The sequence below is a fragment of the Petaurus breviceps genome, unplaced genomic scaffold (assembly GCF_028583685.1).
Source record: "Petaurus breviceps papuanus isolate PSGF00001 unplaced genomic scaffold, PetGlider_PUasm1.0 208, whole genome shotgun sequence".
In the NCBI taxonomy this organism is placed as follows: domain Eukaryota; kingdom Metazoa; phylum Chordata; class Mammalia; order Diprotodontia; family Petauridae; genus Petaurus; species Petaurus breviceps.
The window spans coordinates 30,003,989-30,018,258 of record NW_027185852.1 but is presented as its reverse complement, the minus strand read 5'-3'; the positions used below and the strand labels follow the sequence as shown (position 1 = coordinate 30,018,258).

General features: G+C 57.3%; 3 protein-coding genes across 23 annotated transcripts in view; 2 read left to right on the top strand and 1 right to left on the bottom strand.

The window, feature by feature from the left end:
- The first annotated feature begins 951 nt into the window (after positions 1-951).
- Positions 952-3,735, top strand: LOC138165405 (4-hydroxyphenylpyruvate dioxygenase-like protein). Its single transcript, XM_069093730.1, has one exon. The coding sequence runs from the start codon at positions 1,182-1,184 to the stop codon at positions 2,337-2,339; it is 1,158 nt and encodes a 385-aa protein (XP_068949831.1). The 5' UTR covers positions 952-1,181; the 3' UTR covers positions 2,340-3,735.
- Positions 3,736-7,754: 4,019 nt separating this feature from the next.
- Positions 7,755-13,428, bottom strand: LOC138165400 (adenine DNA glycosylase-like). Of its 19 annotated transcripts, none has more exons than XM_069093705.1 (18): positions 13,341-13,428; positions 12,777-12,825; positions 12,388-12,460; positions 11,972-12,231; positions 11,455-11,582; positions 11,326-11,365; positions 11,163-11,236; positions 10,887-10,928; positions 10,729-10,800; positions 10,144-10,257; positions 9,909-10,006; positions 9,599-9,743; positions 9,438-9,516; positions 9,055-9,246; positions 8,678-8,817; positions 8,456-8,605; positions 8,325-8,366; positions 7,755-7,975 (listed from the first exon to the last, which is right to left on the bottom strand). In XM_069093705.1, exons 4-18 carry the CDS (start codon positions 12,036-12,038, stop codon positions 7,871-7,873), a joined length of 1,488 nt encoding a protein of 495 aa, XP_068949806.1. In that variant the 5' UTR covers positions 12,039-12,231; positions 12,388-12,460; positions 12,777-12,825; positions 13,341-13,428; the 3' UTR covers positions 7,755-7,870. The 19 variants fall into 19 exon arrangements, with proteins under 19 accessions (XP_068949806.1, XP_068949823.1, XP_068949816.1 ...); XM_069093722.1 differs by having other exon boundaries at positions 12,078-12,231; XM_069093715.1 differs by having other exon boundaries at positions 11,972-12,195.
- A 154-nt stretch (positions 13,429-13,582) lies between these two features.
- LOC138165399 (target of EGR1 protein 1-like) overlaps positions 13,583-14,270 on the top strand; it is a 4,702-nt gene continuing 4,014 nt past the window's right edge. Inside the window, exon 1 of one of the 3 annotated variants that reach the window (XM_069093702.1) lies at positions 13,583-13,723. Coding sequence is in view for 1 of the 3 variants with exons in the window: in XM_069093701.1 (XP_068949802.1) it covers positions 13,648-13,723 (76 nt within the window). In the remaining 2 variants the exon portion in view is untranslated. Of the gene's footprint in view, positions 13,724-14,066; positions 14,193-14,270 lie in introns of those variants that run through there. The other 2 variants (XM_069093701.1, XM_069093703.1) reach the window with 2 other exon arrangements.

The following is a 14,270-nucleotide window of genomic DNA, read 5'->3' as shown; positions in this document are numbered from 1 at the left end:
GACACACCACTCTTGATTAGAGGAACTGGAAGCTGACATTTAATAAGGGTTAATGTAAAACCTTTGGATCTGGAGATTAATTCTACAGGAACAGAAAGGGAGGAGGCATGCTTGGTTAGGAAGATCTGGGGGTGGTGGTGCTTAGCAGCAGTTCAGTCTGCGATAAAGCGTTGGGCTGCAGGACCCGGCATGGGGCGGGCTGTGACAGTTCCACTGTCCTGGGCCCTGCAGTACCTGGAGTCTGGGCGTCAGCTCTGGGGGCCGCAGGTGAGGTAACCTGGGCCATGCAGGCACGTCTGGACTACAGGGCACCATGCTGGGTTGACTGCCAGCGCCTTGAAGCCGCCATCTGCCTTCCTTTCATCTTTGCACCCCGAGAGCCCAGCACAGCGCCAGGCACACGGGGGTGCTAAAGGCTCGGGGAAGGGGAGATTTGGGGCAGGGCTGAACCGAGGAAAGGGGCACAGCGGGGCTCGAGGTGACCCCCAAGGGTCTGAAAGGCCGGCCCCAGGGGAAGGATTGGCCTCCCGGGGTTCGGAAGGTTCTCTGCCTTTGGAGCTCTTACCTCGGAGTCTGGACGACCTCTGGTGACTAAATGAGGTAATTAATGCGTGGAACGCGTGCTTAGCAAACGCGGGGGCTGGAGCGATAGGAGCGGCCGGGTGGGGTGTGTGTGGGAGGGTTCGAGTTCTCTTCCAGGATCTCTGAAGCCCTTTCAAGTTCTGACCCTTTCCTCAGGAGCGGGGGTGGCTAGCTGGGAACCCTCTAGTGTTGAGCACGTGCGAGGTGTCCCTGGAGCCCCCGCCCCAGCGGCACGTGGTCAAGCGGCCCTCAGTCTCCCGGCGGGTGGGGCGGACCCGGGGCGGGCCTAGGGTGGGGCAGGCGGGGCTTCCCCATCCCGGTGGCCCCCCCCCCCCTTCCCCCCCCCCCCCCCCACCCCCCCCCCCCCCACTCCCCCTCCTCCCGGGGCAGCAGTCGGCCCGCCCCTCTCCTCACTCCTGCAGCCCCACCTCCGCTCACACGCCGCTCTCAGCCCCCTCCCGGGGCTTCAAAGGCACTTGGGAGGACGACCCGGGCCAGACAGAGAATCCCAGCTCCAGCATCGTGAGACCTAGAGCCTTCTGCTCGGAGCCCTCGGGAGACCGGGAGCTCCCTAGCCGTCGGGTCGCTGCTTGGCTGTCATGGCCGCCCCCGTGGGCCGCCTCTGCCACATCTCCTTTCACGTCCCCCGCGGGCAGCCCTTGGCCCGGTACCTGCAGCGTTGCTTCGGCTTCTGGCCAGTGGCCGTGCGGGAGGCCGGCGGCTGGCGCCAGCTGGCCCTGCGCAGCGGGGACGCCGTGTTCCTGGTGAATGAGGGCGCGCCGGGCGGCCGCGAGGGGCCCCTCTACGACGTGGACCCCGCGCACGCCGTGCCCACCGCCTCCAACGTGTGCTTCGAGGTGGCCGACGTGCGGGGTGCCTTAGGGGCGCTGCGGGAGCTCGGCTGCTCCGTGGCCGTGCAGCCCCAGACCGTGGCCGACGCCCAGGGCACCGTCACTTACGCCGTGGTGCGCTCCCCCGTGGGCAACCTGAGCCACACACTGCTGGAGCGGGGCGCTTACCGGGGACCCTTCCTGCCGGGGTTCCAGGAATGCGACCCCCCTGACGGCCACGGCCAACACGGCTGGTTCAGCCACGTGGACCACGTCGCACTGGCCTGCCCGCGGGGCAGCTCAGGCGCGTGGCTGCGCTGGTACCAGGAGTGCCTGGGCTTCCGACGGTTCTCCCTGGGCCCCGCTGATGAGCATCCTGAGCAGGGCTTGGATATCCGAGCTGGCTGGGCCGGCGGCCTGCGGCTGGCTGCCCTGCAGGCGCCCCCAGGCAGCGAGGCCCCCATGCTGGTGCTGGGCGAATCGCTGCCCGGCTTGCCGGGGGCCCGAGACCAGGTAGAGCTCTTCTTGGCCCAGCACGGAGGTCCGGGCCTGCAGCATGTGGGCCTCTACACTGGGGACATTATGGCAACAGGACGTCGGGTGACCGAGGCCGGCGGCAACCTGGTGGCCCCTCCTGCCAACTACTACCAGCAGGCCACCAAAGTAGAGCAGATTTTGGCAGCTGGCCAAGAGGTGAGGAGGCTGGCGGAGCTGGGTATCTTGCTGGACAGGGATGGAAGGCAAGGCGAGGGTACCAATTACCTGCTGCAGGTCTTCACCAAGCCCCTCTTTTCCGAGGAGACCTTCTTCCTGGAGCTGATCCAGAGGCAGGGGGCCACGGGCTTCGGCCAAGGCAACATCCAGGCCTTGTGGGAGGCCCTGGAGGAGCACATGGCCTCTTGCCAGGGGGCTGGAGAGCCCCGCTAATGAAGAGAGCCTCCCCAGCCGAGGTGGACCTTACTGCCCTGCCCCGCCCCCCTTCTGTGCCAGCCTCGGCTCCATCATATCCTCTTAGTGGGGGGCCTGAGAGTCCAGGACCTGGTGCGGCATTGTCCTCCTCCCACCCCCACCCCCCATTCACCCTCTCCAAGGATGTAGCCTGTGTGTCCAAGGTGAAGTCCTCTTGGCATCCCAAGGGATCTGGACTGAGGCCCAAATCTCATCTAAACTGTCTATGCACTAAAGTCACAAGTTCCTCTCTGTCAGCTCTAACCTTTATGCCCTGAGGTCCCTTCCGTCCGGTCAGCCCTGACAATGGCAGCCTTACCCTTTAAAAAAGTAAAAGCATGTACCCCTCTCACTCGAAGGTCCCAAAGGACTCTTGCCCGCAAGCGTAACAATAAACTTCTACAATTCTCACTCCAATTAAGCCTGAGACCTTGAATTCTTTCCAGATGCTATTGCAGGTTTTCCCGTCTTAGATAAGATCAGAGTTCCTGCTGAACCTATTGGGAGCTATCCCTCATCTAGGCCAGGTGCTGCCCGGAGCAGGTGTGTCTGGGGCCCCGCCCTTCCCTGGGCTCTCTGCCTCCCCTAAACGAGCCGCAGCACGCCCCAGGGGCGAGTGTTGGACTTTGGGACCCAGGAAGCTCGATTTCAGATCCCGCCAGTCATGTCATTGTTCAGCGATCACAGGCGAGACCCAATCCCAGACAGCCTCTGTTTCCTACTCTGTACCTGTACGGTGCTGGTCATCTTTGCGTTACCTGGATCGAAAGGTTATTTTGAGGAAAGTACCTAGCAAGACCTGTAGCCCTGGGGAAATATGGGTGACAACTGAGGTCGTACCCTGGGTGTCGGCCATTCGTGGGTGTGGGGGACGCTCAGGGGGTGCACAGCCCATTGGAGGGGGAGTTCCTGGCATAGACCTTACCTAGAATTAACCACTAAGGGACCAGGCTCAACCTCACAAGCAAAAGAAATACAGTCTGACCACTTAATACTAAAGTGTTTTTTTCATAAACAATGTCAAGGCAGGATTAGAAAAGGACAACAGAAATGGTGGGGATGGGATCTGAACCCCTAAAAAACCCGTTCTTAGAAAACAACCCAGCCCCTGAATTTGACCATACATTTCAGTAGCCCAGAATACTGGAGCCTCTGCCCACCCCGACTACTTACTTAGCTCACTTGACGCTCCTTAATCCCATCTAGACCCCTTTCTTTTGTTTCCTCCCGACCACCCCAGGCTACTATATCCCATCCAGATCTTCCCAGTCTTTCTGTATAAAAGAATCAGTCCTATTCGCATCAAAAGGGCTGATTCTTAAAATCTCACCCACCCAATTGGTGTCATAATAAACTTGCTACTTGGACTGAAAGAAAGCTTGAGTGATCATTTCTTCTGAGGCAGACCCCTGCCCTGTACCCTTGAATTTTGGGGTTCCTACAACCCTTAGATCGAAACAGAATGGGGAAATATTTGCATTCTGACATCACTGATAAAAGTCTGGTCCCCCTAGTACTTTAGGGGATTGACACGTGGTGAAAAAAAGATGAACAATTCATGAAGGAACTGTAAACTGCTGAATTTGGAATTCAATTTTTAAAATGTTATGAAGAATTTTTTTAAAAAAGTAATAATGTAAAAAAAAAAGAGAATTGTAAACTATCAGTGACTTAATGAAAACATGGCCCAGATCACTAACAAACACCCCTGAGGTTTCGATCCTGTGCAAATTGGCCAAGATGATGAGAACTGGGAGCAGCCAATGCTGGAAGGGCTGTGGGAAGCTAGGCCCCCTAATAGGTTGGGAATACTCTATATAATAATTCACTTTAATAAAAAAATCAATTTGATTCATTATAATTTAATAATTCTCTAATAAATTAATTCTCTGTAATAAATAAAAATGGTCATACATAGAACCCCAAGTCCAATCATAACCCCATTTGGAATTTTCTTGATGGAGAACCACTGGAGTGGTTTGCCATTTCATTCTCCAGTTCATTTTACAGATAAGGAACGGAGACTAACAGGGTGAAGTGACTTGCCCTGGGTCACTAATAGAAATGCAAATTTAAAGATCTTCCCTGCCCCTAGGCTTAAGTGCCCTTGGAGCCTAGGGTGGGAGGCTTGTTTTTCAGTAGATACTTCTTGATTGGCCAGTGAGTCAATAAGGTTGTGCTATATAAGCCCTGATGTGTAGCTTTGTTTTGGGGCTCACTTTGAGAAGTGTTCTGTGATTTGATCAGATGAAACTCTGGAAAGCTGTTTTCCAGAGCCCCCGGCTTTGAAACCCAGATGTCGTTTGGTATGGATGTAATGGTTGGACAATTTGGAAAACTGTCTACTTGATCTGTTTCTGTCTTGATAATTCTGCCTGTATATTCTGAAGTTCGGGCTATCAACTGAAAGCTGACCTCTTTCCCCTGAACTAGGTAAGTGATACATGTTTGACTGATTAAAGTAAGCTTGTTAACCCATTTTGAGTTGCTTTCCTTTATCAAAGCAGATTCAAGAACCTGTGGTGGCAGCAACCCTGGGGACACTGGGGTGCTTGCTGCTACAGTCACACAGGCAGTAAATGTCTGACCTCTAATTTGAACTCGGGTCTTCCAGACCCCAGGTCCAGTGCTCTAATCACTGAGCCACCTAGCTGTCCCAACAAAGGATATGCTATTGCAATTCATAAGAACCGTAAACTAGTAGGCTATAGAAACATGCTCCCAATCATAAATCTCCAGAGAAATTTCAATGAGCCAGGCCTGCTGGGACCAACTCCCATTTTTCTAGAGCTTCAAAGTTTGTAAAGTGTTTTCCCCAGCACAGCCCCTATAGCCGGGAGGCCCTGGGCTCACATTCTGACAGTGAGACCCTGGCAGGTTAGCCTCTCCCAGTCCACCAGAGATGGTCCCCACCTGGATGGGTTGGGGGATTTCTCTCCCTGGGAAGTTGTAGAAATGAGAGCAAAGGCCCAGCTCTTGGCCTAGGAACATGCATGAAGTGATGAAGGATGGGATGAGGGGCACAGGAACCCTATATACAAAGCAAGGGGGGGGGGGTCGTCATTACGACCCCCTCTTCCCCTCCCCCTCCAAGGCTAGTGACTGGGACCATATTTGAATTGAAGGCTTCCTGAGTAGAGGCCTAGCGCCCTGTGCACTATGGAGCCACCTAGTGGCCCCTAAGAAAAGTCACTCCGGAGTAGGGCTGTGCTAGTAGTTGAAGATCCCAAAGAGATAAGGAAACAGAATTCCTTTCTCACCCCTAAGAGGTGGGGGGCCGGTCGGGTGCAACACTGCATGCATTGTTGGCTAAAGTTTTTGTAACAGATATTTTTGTCCACTTGCTTGTCATAAGGGAGGGTTCCATCTGCAGCTGGGAAATGTTTAATAGAAAGAGAACATTTTTTTTTTAAGTGATCAGGCTCTACAATGATATTTAAACTTTTCTGGGTTTAAGAGAATGCTGTTCTTAGGAGGTTTCTGCCTAGAGTTGTTCTACAAGGCTTTACAACCTTGAAACTGAACCTGAGGGTTGGCAAAACCTCAGGAAGAGGGTGGCCAATTTAGGGGGGCGGCAGAGGCCAAGATGGGGAGAAAGGTCAGATTTCTATCCACAGGTGTGCACACTGTCAGCTGGCTGGGCAGGGAGGCCAGCCCAGGACTGGCCCTGGCCCGAGTGGGTTCTTTGGATCCCAAACTGGCTGGATGCCAGGCTTCCTTCCCGCCGAGCCCACAGAAGCAAAGGTGCTGGCTAGGCCCTGGTCTCCCCTCCTCCCAGGATACCCCAGGAACAAAGCCCATCTCTTGCCCCGATGGCAAACTCAGGAAGCACATCACAGAAGCAAATGCCTTCTATTACTAAAAGGAGTGACATCTCTCACAACATTGCATTTTGCATTTTTTTTTCTTAAATTCATACCCTAACCCTACCCTTTTATCGACCAGAGAACTTAGATCATTGCTAGCTGCTTAAAAATTATGTTCATCAGTCCTAATGAAGGAAATTAGCTAGGTGGATAGAGCCTTGGACCTGGAGTCCAGAAGACCCAAGTTCAAATCCAGCCTCAGATACATCCTAGTTGTATGACCCTGGGCAAGTCCCTTAACCTCAGTTTCTACAACTGCACAATGGGGATACTAACAGCACCTACCTCCCAGGGTTGTGGTAAAGATCAAATGAGAAAATATTGTAAATCGCTCAGCACAGCACCTGGCACACCATGAGTGATCCATGTTAGTGATCATTCTTATAAGGTGAGTTTGTGTTTAAATGAACAGGCCCCTGTTTCCGGTGTTTCTGGTCCAAATTCCAGCCCCAACTAATGATCACATTTTTCTTTGAACAGATTTACATCCCAGCGCCCAAGTCAAGCCCATCTTTTTGGGTAACAAAGTGTTGAGAAGTGTTCTGTGATTTGATCAGATGAAACTCTGGAAAGCTGTCTCTGCCTCTAAAGGCCCTGGAGGAGCCTTTTTCAGACTCAAATCCTAGGAATAGCTGCTGTCCTCTTCATATATGATCTCCATCTGGGGGGACCCTTGGGCCACAAGGTCTTGTTGGGTGAAGTAACCAGTGAGCCAATTCCCCTCCTGCCAGAATTGCCTGCAGATTCCTGGAATTAACCTGGAGGCTTTTCTACTTAGATTCCTGACTTTCCCTCAAGCTAACTGGCCCAATTATAATTCTTTCATTAACTCTTGCCTTTCACCCTCCAAAGGGATGTCACTGGGTAGCATCCTGGGCACAGTGGGCTGTTTTGGAGGCCAGGGTGGTCCTGTGGGACCTGCCTCACTCCTGGCACTGTGAGCACAGAGTCAGTCTGAGGGCAGAGATGTGCCATCATCCTTGTTCATTATGTGACCACACCCTATAATTCCACCATCTAAGGAACATCAGAAAAGGCCTAAAGTCACTAAGTGCCAGCTTACCCTCCCAACAGAGACCACCTCTACAGCTACCTCCCCAAGGGACCATCCAGCCTCTGCTCAGACCTCCCAGGCCAGGGGGCTCATCACCTCCTCCTAAGGCAGCTAACTGGCTCCCACAGAAAGGCATGTCTACAGAGATGGCAGGGTGCCCAGGGCAGGAGTCAGGAAGCAAGGACCTCAGTGCCCAGGATGGATGATTTTACTTCATTCCCAAGCAAGGTTGCTGAGTCACAGACACCTGCTGGGGCTTAGCAAAGGGGCCTGGCTAGTGTGTCTGGAGGAGGCGAGCCCCCTGGCCCACCCTGCCCCCTACAAGGAGCTTTGGAGCTGTGTAGCCAGGCCTCTGTCCTGTGGTCCAGTTCTGAGCTGCCTGGCTCTTCCTTCAGAGATACCCCGGGCACCTTCTCTTCACCCTCTTGGAAAGAGGGAGCAGTAGAGTTTGAAGGGCAAGAAGGTACTGGAGAGAGTCTTTAAAAAAATCCTTTATTTCCACCATAGGAATCTCAGTGCTGACCCGCAGCCAGGCTGAGGGGGAGGGAGGGGAAGGGGCAGCTGCTCCATCCTCAGGGCCCTGGGGCCAATCAGGGGGCAGCAGCTGACTTGAAAAAGGCACTGAGGGTCAGTTGTCTGTGTTGGCGCCCAGGTCCAGGGCCTGAAGTGGCAGGATCTTGGGGACTTTTGGAGGCCTGTGGGGGAAGCCAGGAAGATGGGGTCCCTGGCAGTCAAAGGAGGCTAGGAGCATAGAACCCTCATGCCAAGCCTTCCCTAATGTGCCAGGGTAGCTGGCATAATGTAAAAACAGGACTGGGTTTAGAGGCAGAAAACTGAGGTCCTGACGCTCACTTACAAAGGGTCTCTGGGCAAAGGTTCTGATCTCCCCAAACCTCAATTTCCTCCTCAAATGGGGCCAGTATTCCACCCAGGCTCCTTCCCAGGTCTGTGGTGAGGTACTGGCTCAGTGGGCAGGGAAGTGGGGCTGGGCTTTGGCCAGACTTGGACACTCCCCAGCTGTGCTCACTGGGCCCAGGAACTCACCTTCCTTCGCCCTGAGGGCTGGCCCTCAAACAGCTGGTGAACCTGTGGGGGCAAGAGGTAGAAGGTAGGTGAGCAGCCCTGGCCCCCAGCCCCACTTCTCCCCCGACCATCCTCCACCACCCTGCCTATACCTTCTTCATGGCTGTCGGCACAGCGGCTGCCTGGAACTCTGCCCGGCTCACCCAGCGGGCACCTGATGGGGGCTGACCCTGGGTTGGCTCTTCCAGGGCCAAGCTGTATACCACGTAGGTCTGTCGGATGTGGGAGAAGATGTGGACCACCTGGAGAAAGCAGGGGTTAGCAGAGGTTGCTAAGGACCAGCTACACAGGGCTCCCTCCTCCTCTTTGCTCACCTCACCAAGGCACCGCAGACTCTTCAGGGGGAGGGGGCCTACCACCCAGGACCGAAGTGCCTTCACAAGTGCCTGACGCTGGACGGACTCGGTGCCTTCTGCTGGCACAGAGGGGAATTCCCAGAGGCCGGCCAACAAGCCTGTGAGGAGAGCAAGCCGTCAATCCTTCCTGGCCACCCCCTCTACTTCCAATGCAGAAAGAGCACGTGATCTCAGTGTTATCTAACCCATTCCCTAGAGAGGAGGAAGCTGAGGCCCAAGAGGCAAGCTCTCACCCAAGCTCACTAAGCTGGTAACAGGAGGATTTGAACCCAGACCTCAGGAGTCCAGAGCAGCACTTGGTGTGCTAATTCTTGGCCTGTCCCTGGCTTCCATACCTGAACTGGGCCTCTGCACCAGCAGGAAGCGGCTGGTCTCAGAGCCCGGCTGCTGAAGGATACAGACAGCTGCCCGCTGCTCCCGTGGGGCTTTCCGGGCTGGCTGGCGGGGAAAGTTGGCCACACCAAGGTCTTGACGCCAAGGTTCTGAAGGGGGCAGGCACAGTGGGCACAAGCCGGCCCTCTGGGGGGCTGGAAATGGAGACAGGCTGGGGCTGAGGTTTGGGGGCATAAGGGATGGCTCCCCAGCCCAGGGCTGGTTCCCTCCCTCCGTCCTGAGGCCAGTCCCACATCCAGATGCTGGCTAAAACATGAGGGGAGACCCCTTGAGTGCCTGGAAACTACCCAGGCTACTTTAAGCTGGGCCAGGCCTGGGCTCTCACCACATTCTTCCACATCCAGAGTCTCCTGCTCTGGGCTGCCCAGCAGCCTCTGAGATGTCACCGCCTGTTCCTTCGTTACCTGCCGTCAAGGATGAGGCACTTGGCTGGGGCTCTGCAGGCCCCCTGCCCCCCAGCCCGGCCTCCCTGCCCCAGGTGCTCACCCTCTTCTGGGCCTGACAGAAGCCTCGCACAGGGCACTCAGGGCACAGAGGACCTCGGGGGGTGCAGACTGTAGCACCCAACTCCATGGCTGCCTGGTTGAAGTCCCCTGGCCGGGCCGGGTCCACCAGCTGCTGGGCCAGCCTCCTGCCAGACAGCTCCATGGGTTAGAGCTCCTGGAGCCTACACTGCCCCAGAGAAGGGCCACCTCCCGCCTCCAACCTCCAGCTGCCATGGACTGGGCAATGCCAGACTCCCCTTCTGTTTACCCAGGATCAGCCCCCAGCCCCAGGCTAAGCTGGCTCAGCCTACCAGAGGTGCTGGGTGACGAGGGGGCTTCCCAGGTCTGCCCCAATAGCTCGTACACGGCACAGGACACGAGTCACGTTCCCATCCACCACACCAGTCACCTGGCACAGAAATGAGCAGCTCAATAGGCTCATCCCTCCTTGCCCCAGTACTCAAGGCCCTTAGAGGTACCCCAGCCCCAGCCTCTGTGACACCAGGAAGGGAGTAAAGGACTTCAGGGGACGTCGTGCTCCCTGACCTGGCCGAAGGCGATGGAGGCGATGGCCCCGGCTGTGTACCGCCCCACCCCCGGCAGCAGCTTCTGCAGCATATCTGCTGTTCGGGGTATGTGGCCCCCCAGCTCCTCCACCACCTGGGGGGAGAGAAGCGACACGCATGGACTTACCACAGGAATCCTTCACACCCTGCACAGCTTCGCACCCTTGGATGGTAAGGAGGGAATGCTGCCAAGGGGACAAGCTTGAGGAAATGGGCATTTATCTGGCACCTATATGTGCCCTGCACCGCGCCAAGTGCTTCACAAGGGCTACCTCAGGCATCCTCACAACAGCCTTGGAAGGCAGGTGCCGTGATGAGGAAGAAACCGAAGCAGAGACTGAGGACTTGCCCAGGGTCTCACAGTCAGCTGAATGCCTGAGACACCGCCTGTACTCAGGTCCTCCTGAGCACAGGCCCAGTGCCCTATCCACCACCCACCTTGTGGCCCCTTGGCAGTGCTAGGCCATCAGGATAGGGGGGGCTCTAAGGTCTGGCCAGGCCAGGGCCCTGCCCCAAGCTTGCTCCCTCAGCCCCCCAGGAGCTGCCCTGCTGACCCACCCCTCACCTTGCGAGCACCTTCCTGCAGTCGCCGGCCTCGTGAATAGTAGCCCAGGCCGGCCCACAGCTGATTCACCTCCTGCCAGACACAATAGAAATGCACGCATCAAGGGACCCAGAAGACCCCCACAGGCCAGGCCAGCCCCACCCCCACACCGTTCTTACCTCTAGTGAAGCCCCTGCCAAGTCCTGCAGCGCTGGCCATTTCTATAGGCCCCGAGAGGGACAAAAAAGGTCACTTAGGGAGGCAGCACCAGCCTGCTCCCTCACTATGGAGAAGTAAACTGAGGCACAGGGAGGGCTCCACCTTGGGGTAATGTGGGTCTGGGATCTACTGGGGACGCTGGGGCAGACACTCAGGGTCAGGCTGTCTTGGCTTCATGGGGGGGAAGAGGGGCAGAGGGGAAGGGGAGTGGGCACTGCTCTGTCCACAGACGTCACCTGCATCCATCTGGTGTAGTAGCCAATAACTGTGGCGACCTGGGTCTGCTGGAGCATGATCTCAGACACCCACACTGCAGGCAGGGGTAGGGGGGCAGTTAGAGCAGAGGAAATGTGACCACCCCCACCCCTGTGCCCAGTCAGGCCCAGCCCAGGTTCTTACCAGAGTATGCCCTCCTGTCTGGGTCTGTCTCTCCTGCTGCCTATGGACAATTGGGGAGCAGGAGCTCAAGCAGGAGGCTGACCCACCTCCAATCTCTGGCCCCATTTCCTCCCTCCTGCCCACACATACCCTTCTCCTCCAGGGCAGGTCCCGCTTGGCCTGATCATACCAGCTTAGGAGGCTGGCCCGGAACCTGGCGACCTCATCGGCATTGCTAAACAAATGGTATGGGGACGCCTGACTGGGGGTCTCTGGGCCTGGGGAGGATGGGGAGGAGATGCCTCAGGGCTTCAGCTGTGAACTGGGAGGCGCCTCCTCCTCGGTCTCCTCTTCTGTAAAAAGACCCCCCTAGGGGCAGCTAGGTGGCACAGTGAGTAGAGCACTGGCCCTGGAATCAGGAGGATCTGAGTTCAAATCAGGCCTCAGACACTTAACACAAAAAACTAGCCATGTGACCTTCCAATTGCCTACCCTCCCCCATCCAAGAAGCAAAAAAAAAAAAGACCCCCCTTGGGGAGGGGGGCTACCCTCCAGAGTGCTTCCAGGAACATCTTGTCACAAACTGTGGCTCAACGTTCTGCAGTCTTCTCGAGTCCCTTGGATGCCGGGCTGCATCCCCCAAGCTGAAGCAGGTGTGGTGCCTCACCTGTGTCTGGGCTGGGCTGCTCCCCACACCTTGGGCTGCCTCCCCCTGCCTTCCGGGGCTTCCTCATGGCCAGCTGGGGATGTTGAGGTCGGTCTTTGGGACCTACCGCTTAGCACCAGGAGGCTGGACTGGCTCTTTATGGACTCCCCAGGCCAGCTGACTTCTGGGAGGGGCCTTGCTCTGCTGTCCACACCTGGCCTGCCTCAGGCTCTGACTCTTCCTCCCTAGATGGAGACGCGGACACAGCTCTGAGCTAGGGCCTGAGGAACACAGGGCTACCGGTTAGTCAGAGGCAGCTGCTCTGCGCCCAGCCCGGTAAGGGGGCAGTCAGACAGTGGACAGAGATGCACAATAGAGCTGTGGCTGTAAGAGTCCCGGAGAGGCAGAATGTGGCCCCTGCCCTGGCCAACACTGACCCCTTGCCCCAGCTCCACTGGGATGGCCTGGTTCGGGCTCAGCTCCCCAGACTGCAGACCCAGGCTCCTGGCTCTAGGATTGTATAAGAGGAGGAAAAGTTGAAGGTAGGGGCTGCAGACCTTAGTGAAGACCCTTCCATCTCTCCAATTCGTCATCATAAAATGGAGATGAGACTTGTAGCCCTCCCCCCTCCCCCAGGGCTAATATATGTCAAGTGCTTTGTAGACTGGAAAGTACCCCAGAACACCAGTAATTACTAGTCAAGTACGCAGGCACCCTGGAAGTGACATGCTATCTCCAGCCTCTGTACCCTTGCCTAGGCTGTTCCCACCAGCCTGGTGCACCCTTCCCTGTCATCTCCACCTTGGAGAATCTAAACCATTTGTACCTTTGACTCCCCAGGAGGACTCTCCTAGAAGCCGCTGGATCGAATTCACCTGAGAGATAGCAGAATAGAAGAGCCTCAGCATACACGGAGGGGCAAGAACCGGCCAAGACTCAGCAGGGGACAAAAACCAGGGCAGCTCCTCCCCAATCCAGGGACTGCACGTGGGTAAGGGGCGTGCCCCCTGCCCGGGGCTCCCCCAGCCCGTGCACCCACGCGGGCCGCAGGACCCCTCCCTGGGAAAACTTGGGAGACTCGAGGGCCGGGTCCGGCTCGGCTTCCTCCTTTGTGCACGAGGGAGGGTGATGGTGCCGTCCCCAAGCCTGGGGACGCAAAAGGCCCAAGGTCTGAGCGCCAGTGCGTACAGTGAGGGAGGGAAGCACCAGCTTGTTACGGGGAGGTTGGGGGCGGAAATCCAGCCTTGGGAGACACTGGAAAAGAGGGGAGCCTGCGCTTGGGGGGGGGACTGATAGGGGAACCCAGCGTGGGCTTCATCTAGCTAGGGGGAGGGGGGAGGAGCACCCAGTTGGGGCACGTGGGCACCGGAACTCTTTCCTTTACCGTTACCTCTCGCGTTCCCGCGGAAAGCCTCGAGTAGGCGGATAGCTCTGGCCAATCACTGCCCGACTGGGAGCTCGGGGCGGGGTCTCGGCGCAGCAGCCAATGGACTCCCAGCGCACGCCAGGCCCGGTGCGGGGCCTCGAGGTCCCAGCTTGCCCACCTGTGCGCCTGCAGCACTGATCGGAGCACGGGACGTCAGGAAGGGGGGGGGCGGGCGCTCAGGCAGAGCTGCTGGCAGCTCCACGCGGAAACGGAGGTCCCGCCCCGGGCTGTTGAGGCGTTATGGCCGCTGGCGCAGAGTCGGAGACTTAAGATGGAGACGGAGGCCGAAGTCGAGGCCCCGGAGTCCACCAGCAGAGAGTCGGGTTCTAGGCGGAGGAGCCAGAAAGGTGAGGGCAAGAGGAGGGACGGGGAGGAGAAAGGGCCAGGAGGGGGCTCGGCCCTTCTGGAGTACGCAGCCGCGGGGTAGGATGCGGGCGAGAGTGGGGTGGGGATGGGGTGGGGGGGTGTGACTACAAGTCCCAGCGTGCACCGCAGTTCCCTTTGGCTGCGGGTCGCTGGTCTAAGGGCGCTTGGCGGGTGCTGTGGCCCTGGGGGCGGCGGGGGCAACGAGGCATGCCGGGAGCGGAGGCTGGAGGACAGGGAGTGTGCGTGTGACTACAAGTCCCACCGTGCACCGCAATTTCCTCTGGCATGCCGGGAGCGGTGGCCCTGGAGGGGAGCTGGGCCTCCTTTTCATCCTCTGCGGGTTAGACAGAAGAGGAGGAGGCCCAGAGAGGGGAGGGAGCTCAGCCGTCCCAGCGTGGAGGGGCGCCCCCTCCCCGGAGTTCTCCCAGCAGGAGCTGTCCCGCTGCTTGTGTGGGTTGGACTCGACCTGGGACCTGTGGAAGGACTTGAGTCCTTCCCTGTTCCTGGACCTCAGTTTCACAATCCGTA

Excerpts from the sequence above, each read along its gene's own strand:
- LOC138165405 (XM_069093730.1), top strand. The coding sequence starts at position 1,182 with ATGGCCGCCCCCGTGGGCCGCCTCTGCCACATCTCCTTTCACGTCCCC.
- LOC138165400 (XM_069093704.1), bottom strand. The coding sequence starts at position 12,858 with ATGCTGAGGCTCTTCTATTCTGCTATCTCTCAGGTGAATTCGATCCAG. Across the intron at positions 10,258-10,728 it reads TGCAGGAAGGTGCTCGCAAG|GTGGTGGAGGAGCTGGGGGG; the intron begins GTGAGGGGTGGG and ends CTCTCCCCCCAG. Across the intron at positions 7,976-8,324 it reads AGCCCTCAGGGCGAAGGAAG|GCCTCCAAAAGTCCCCAAGA; the intron begins GTGAGTTCCTGG and ends CTTCCCCCACAG.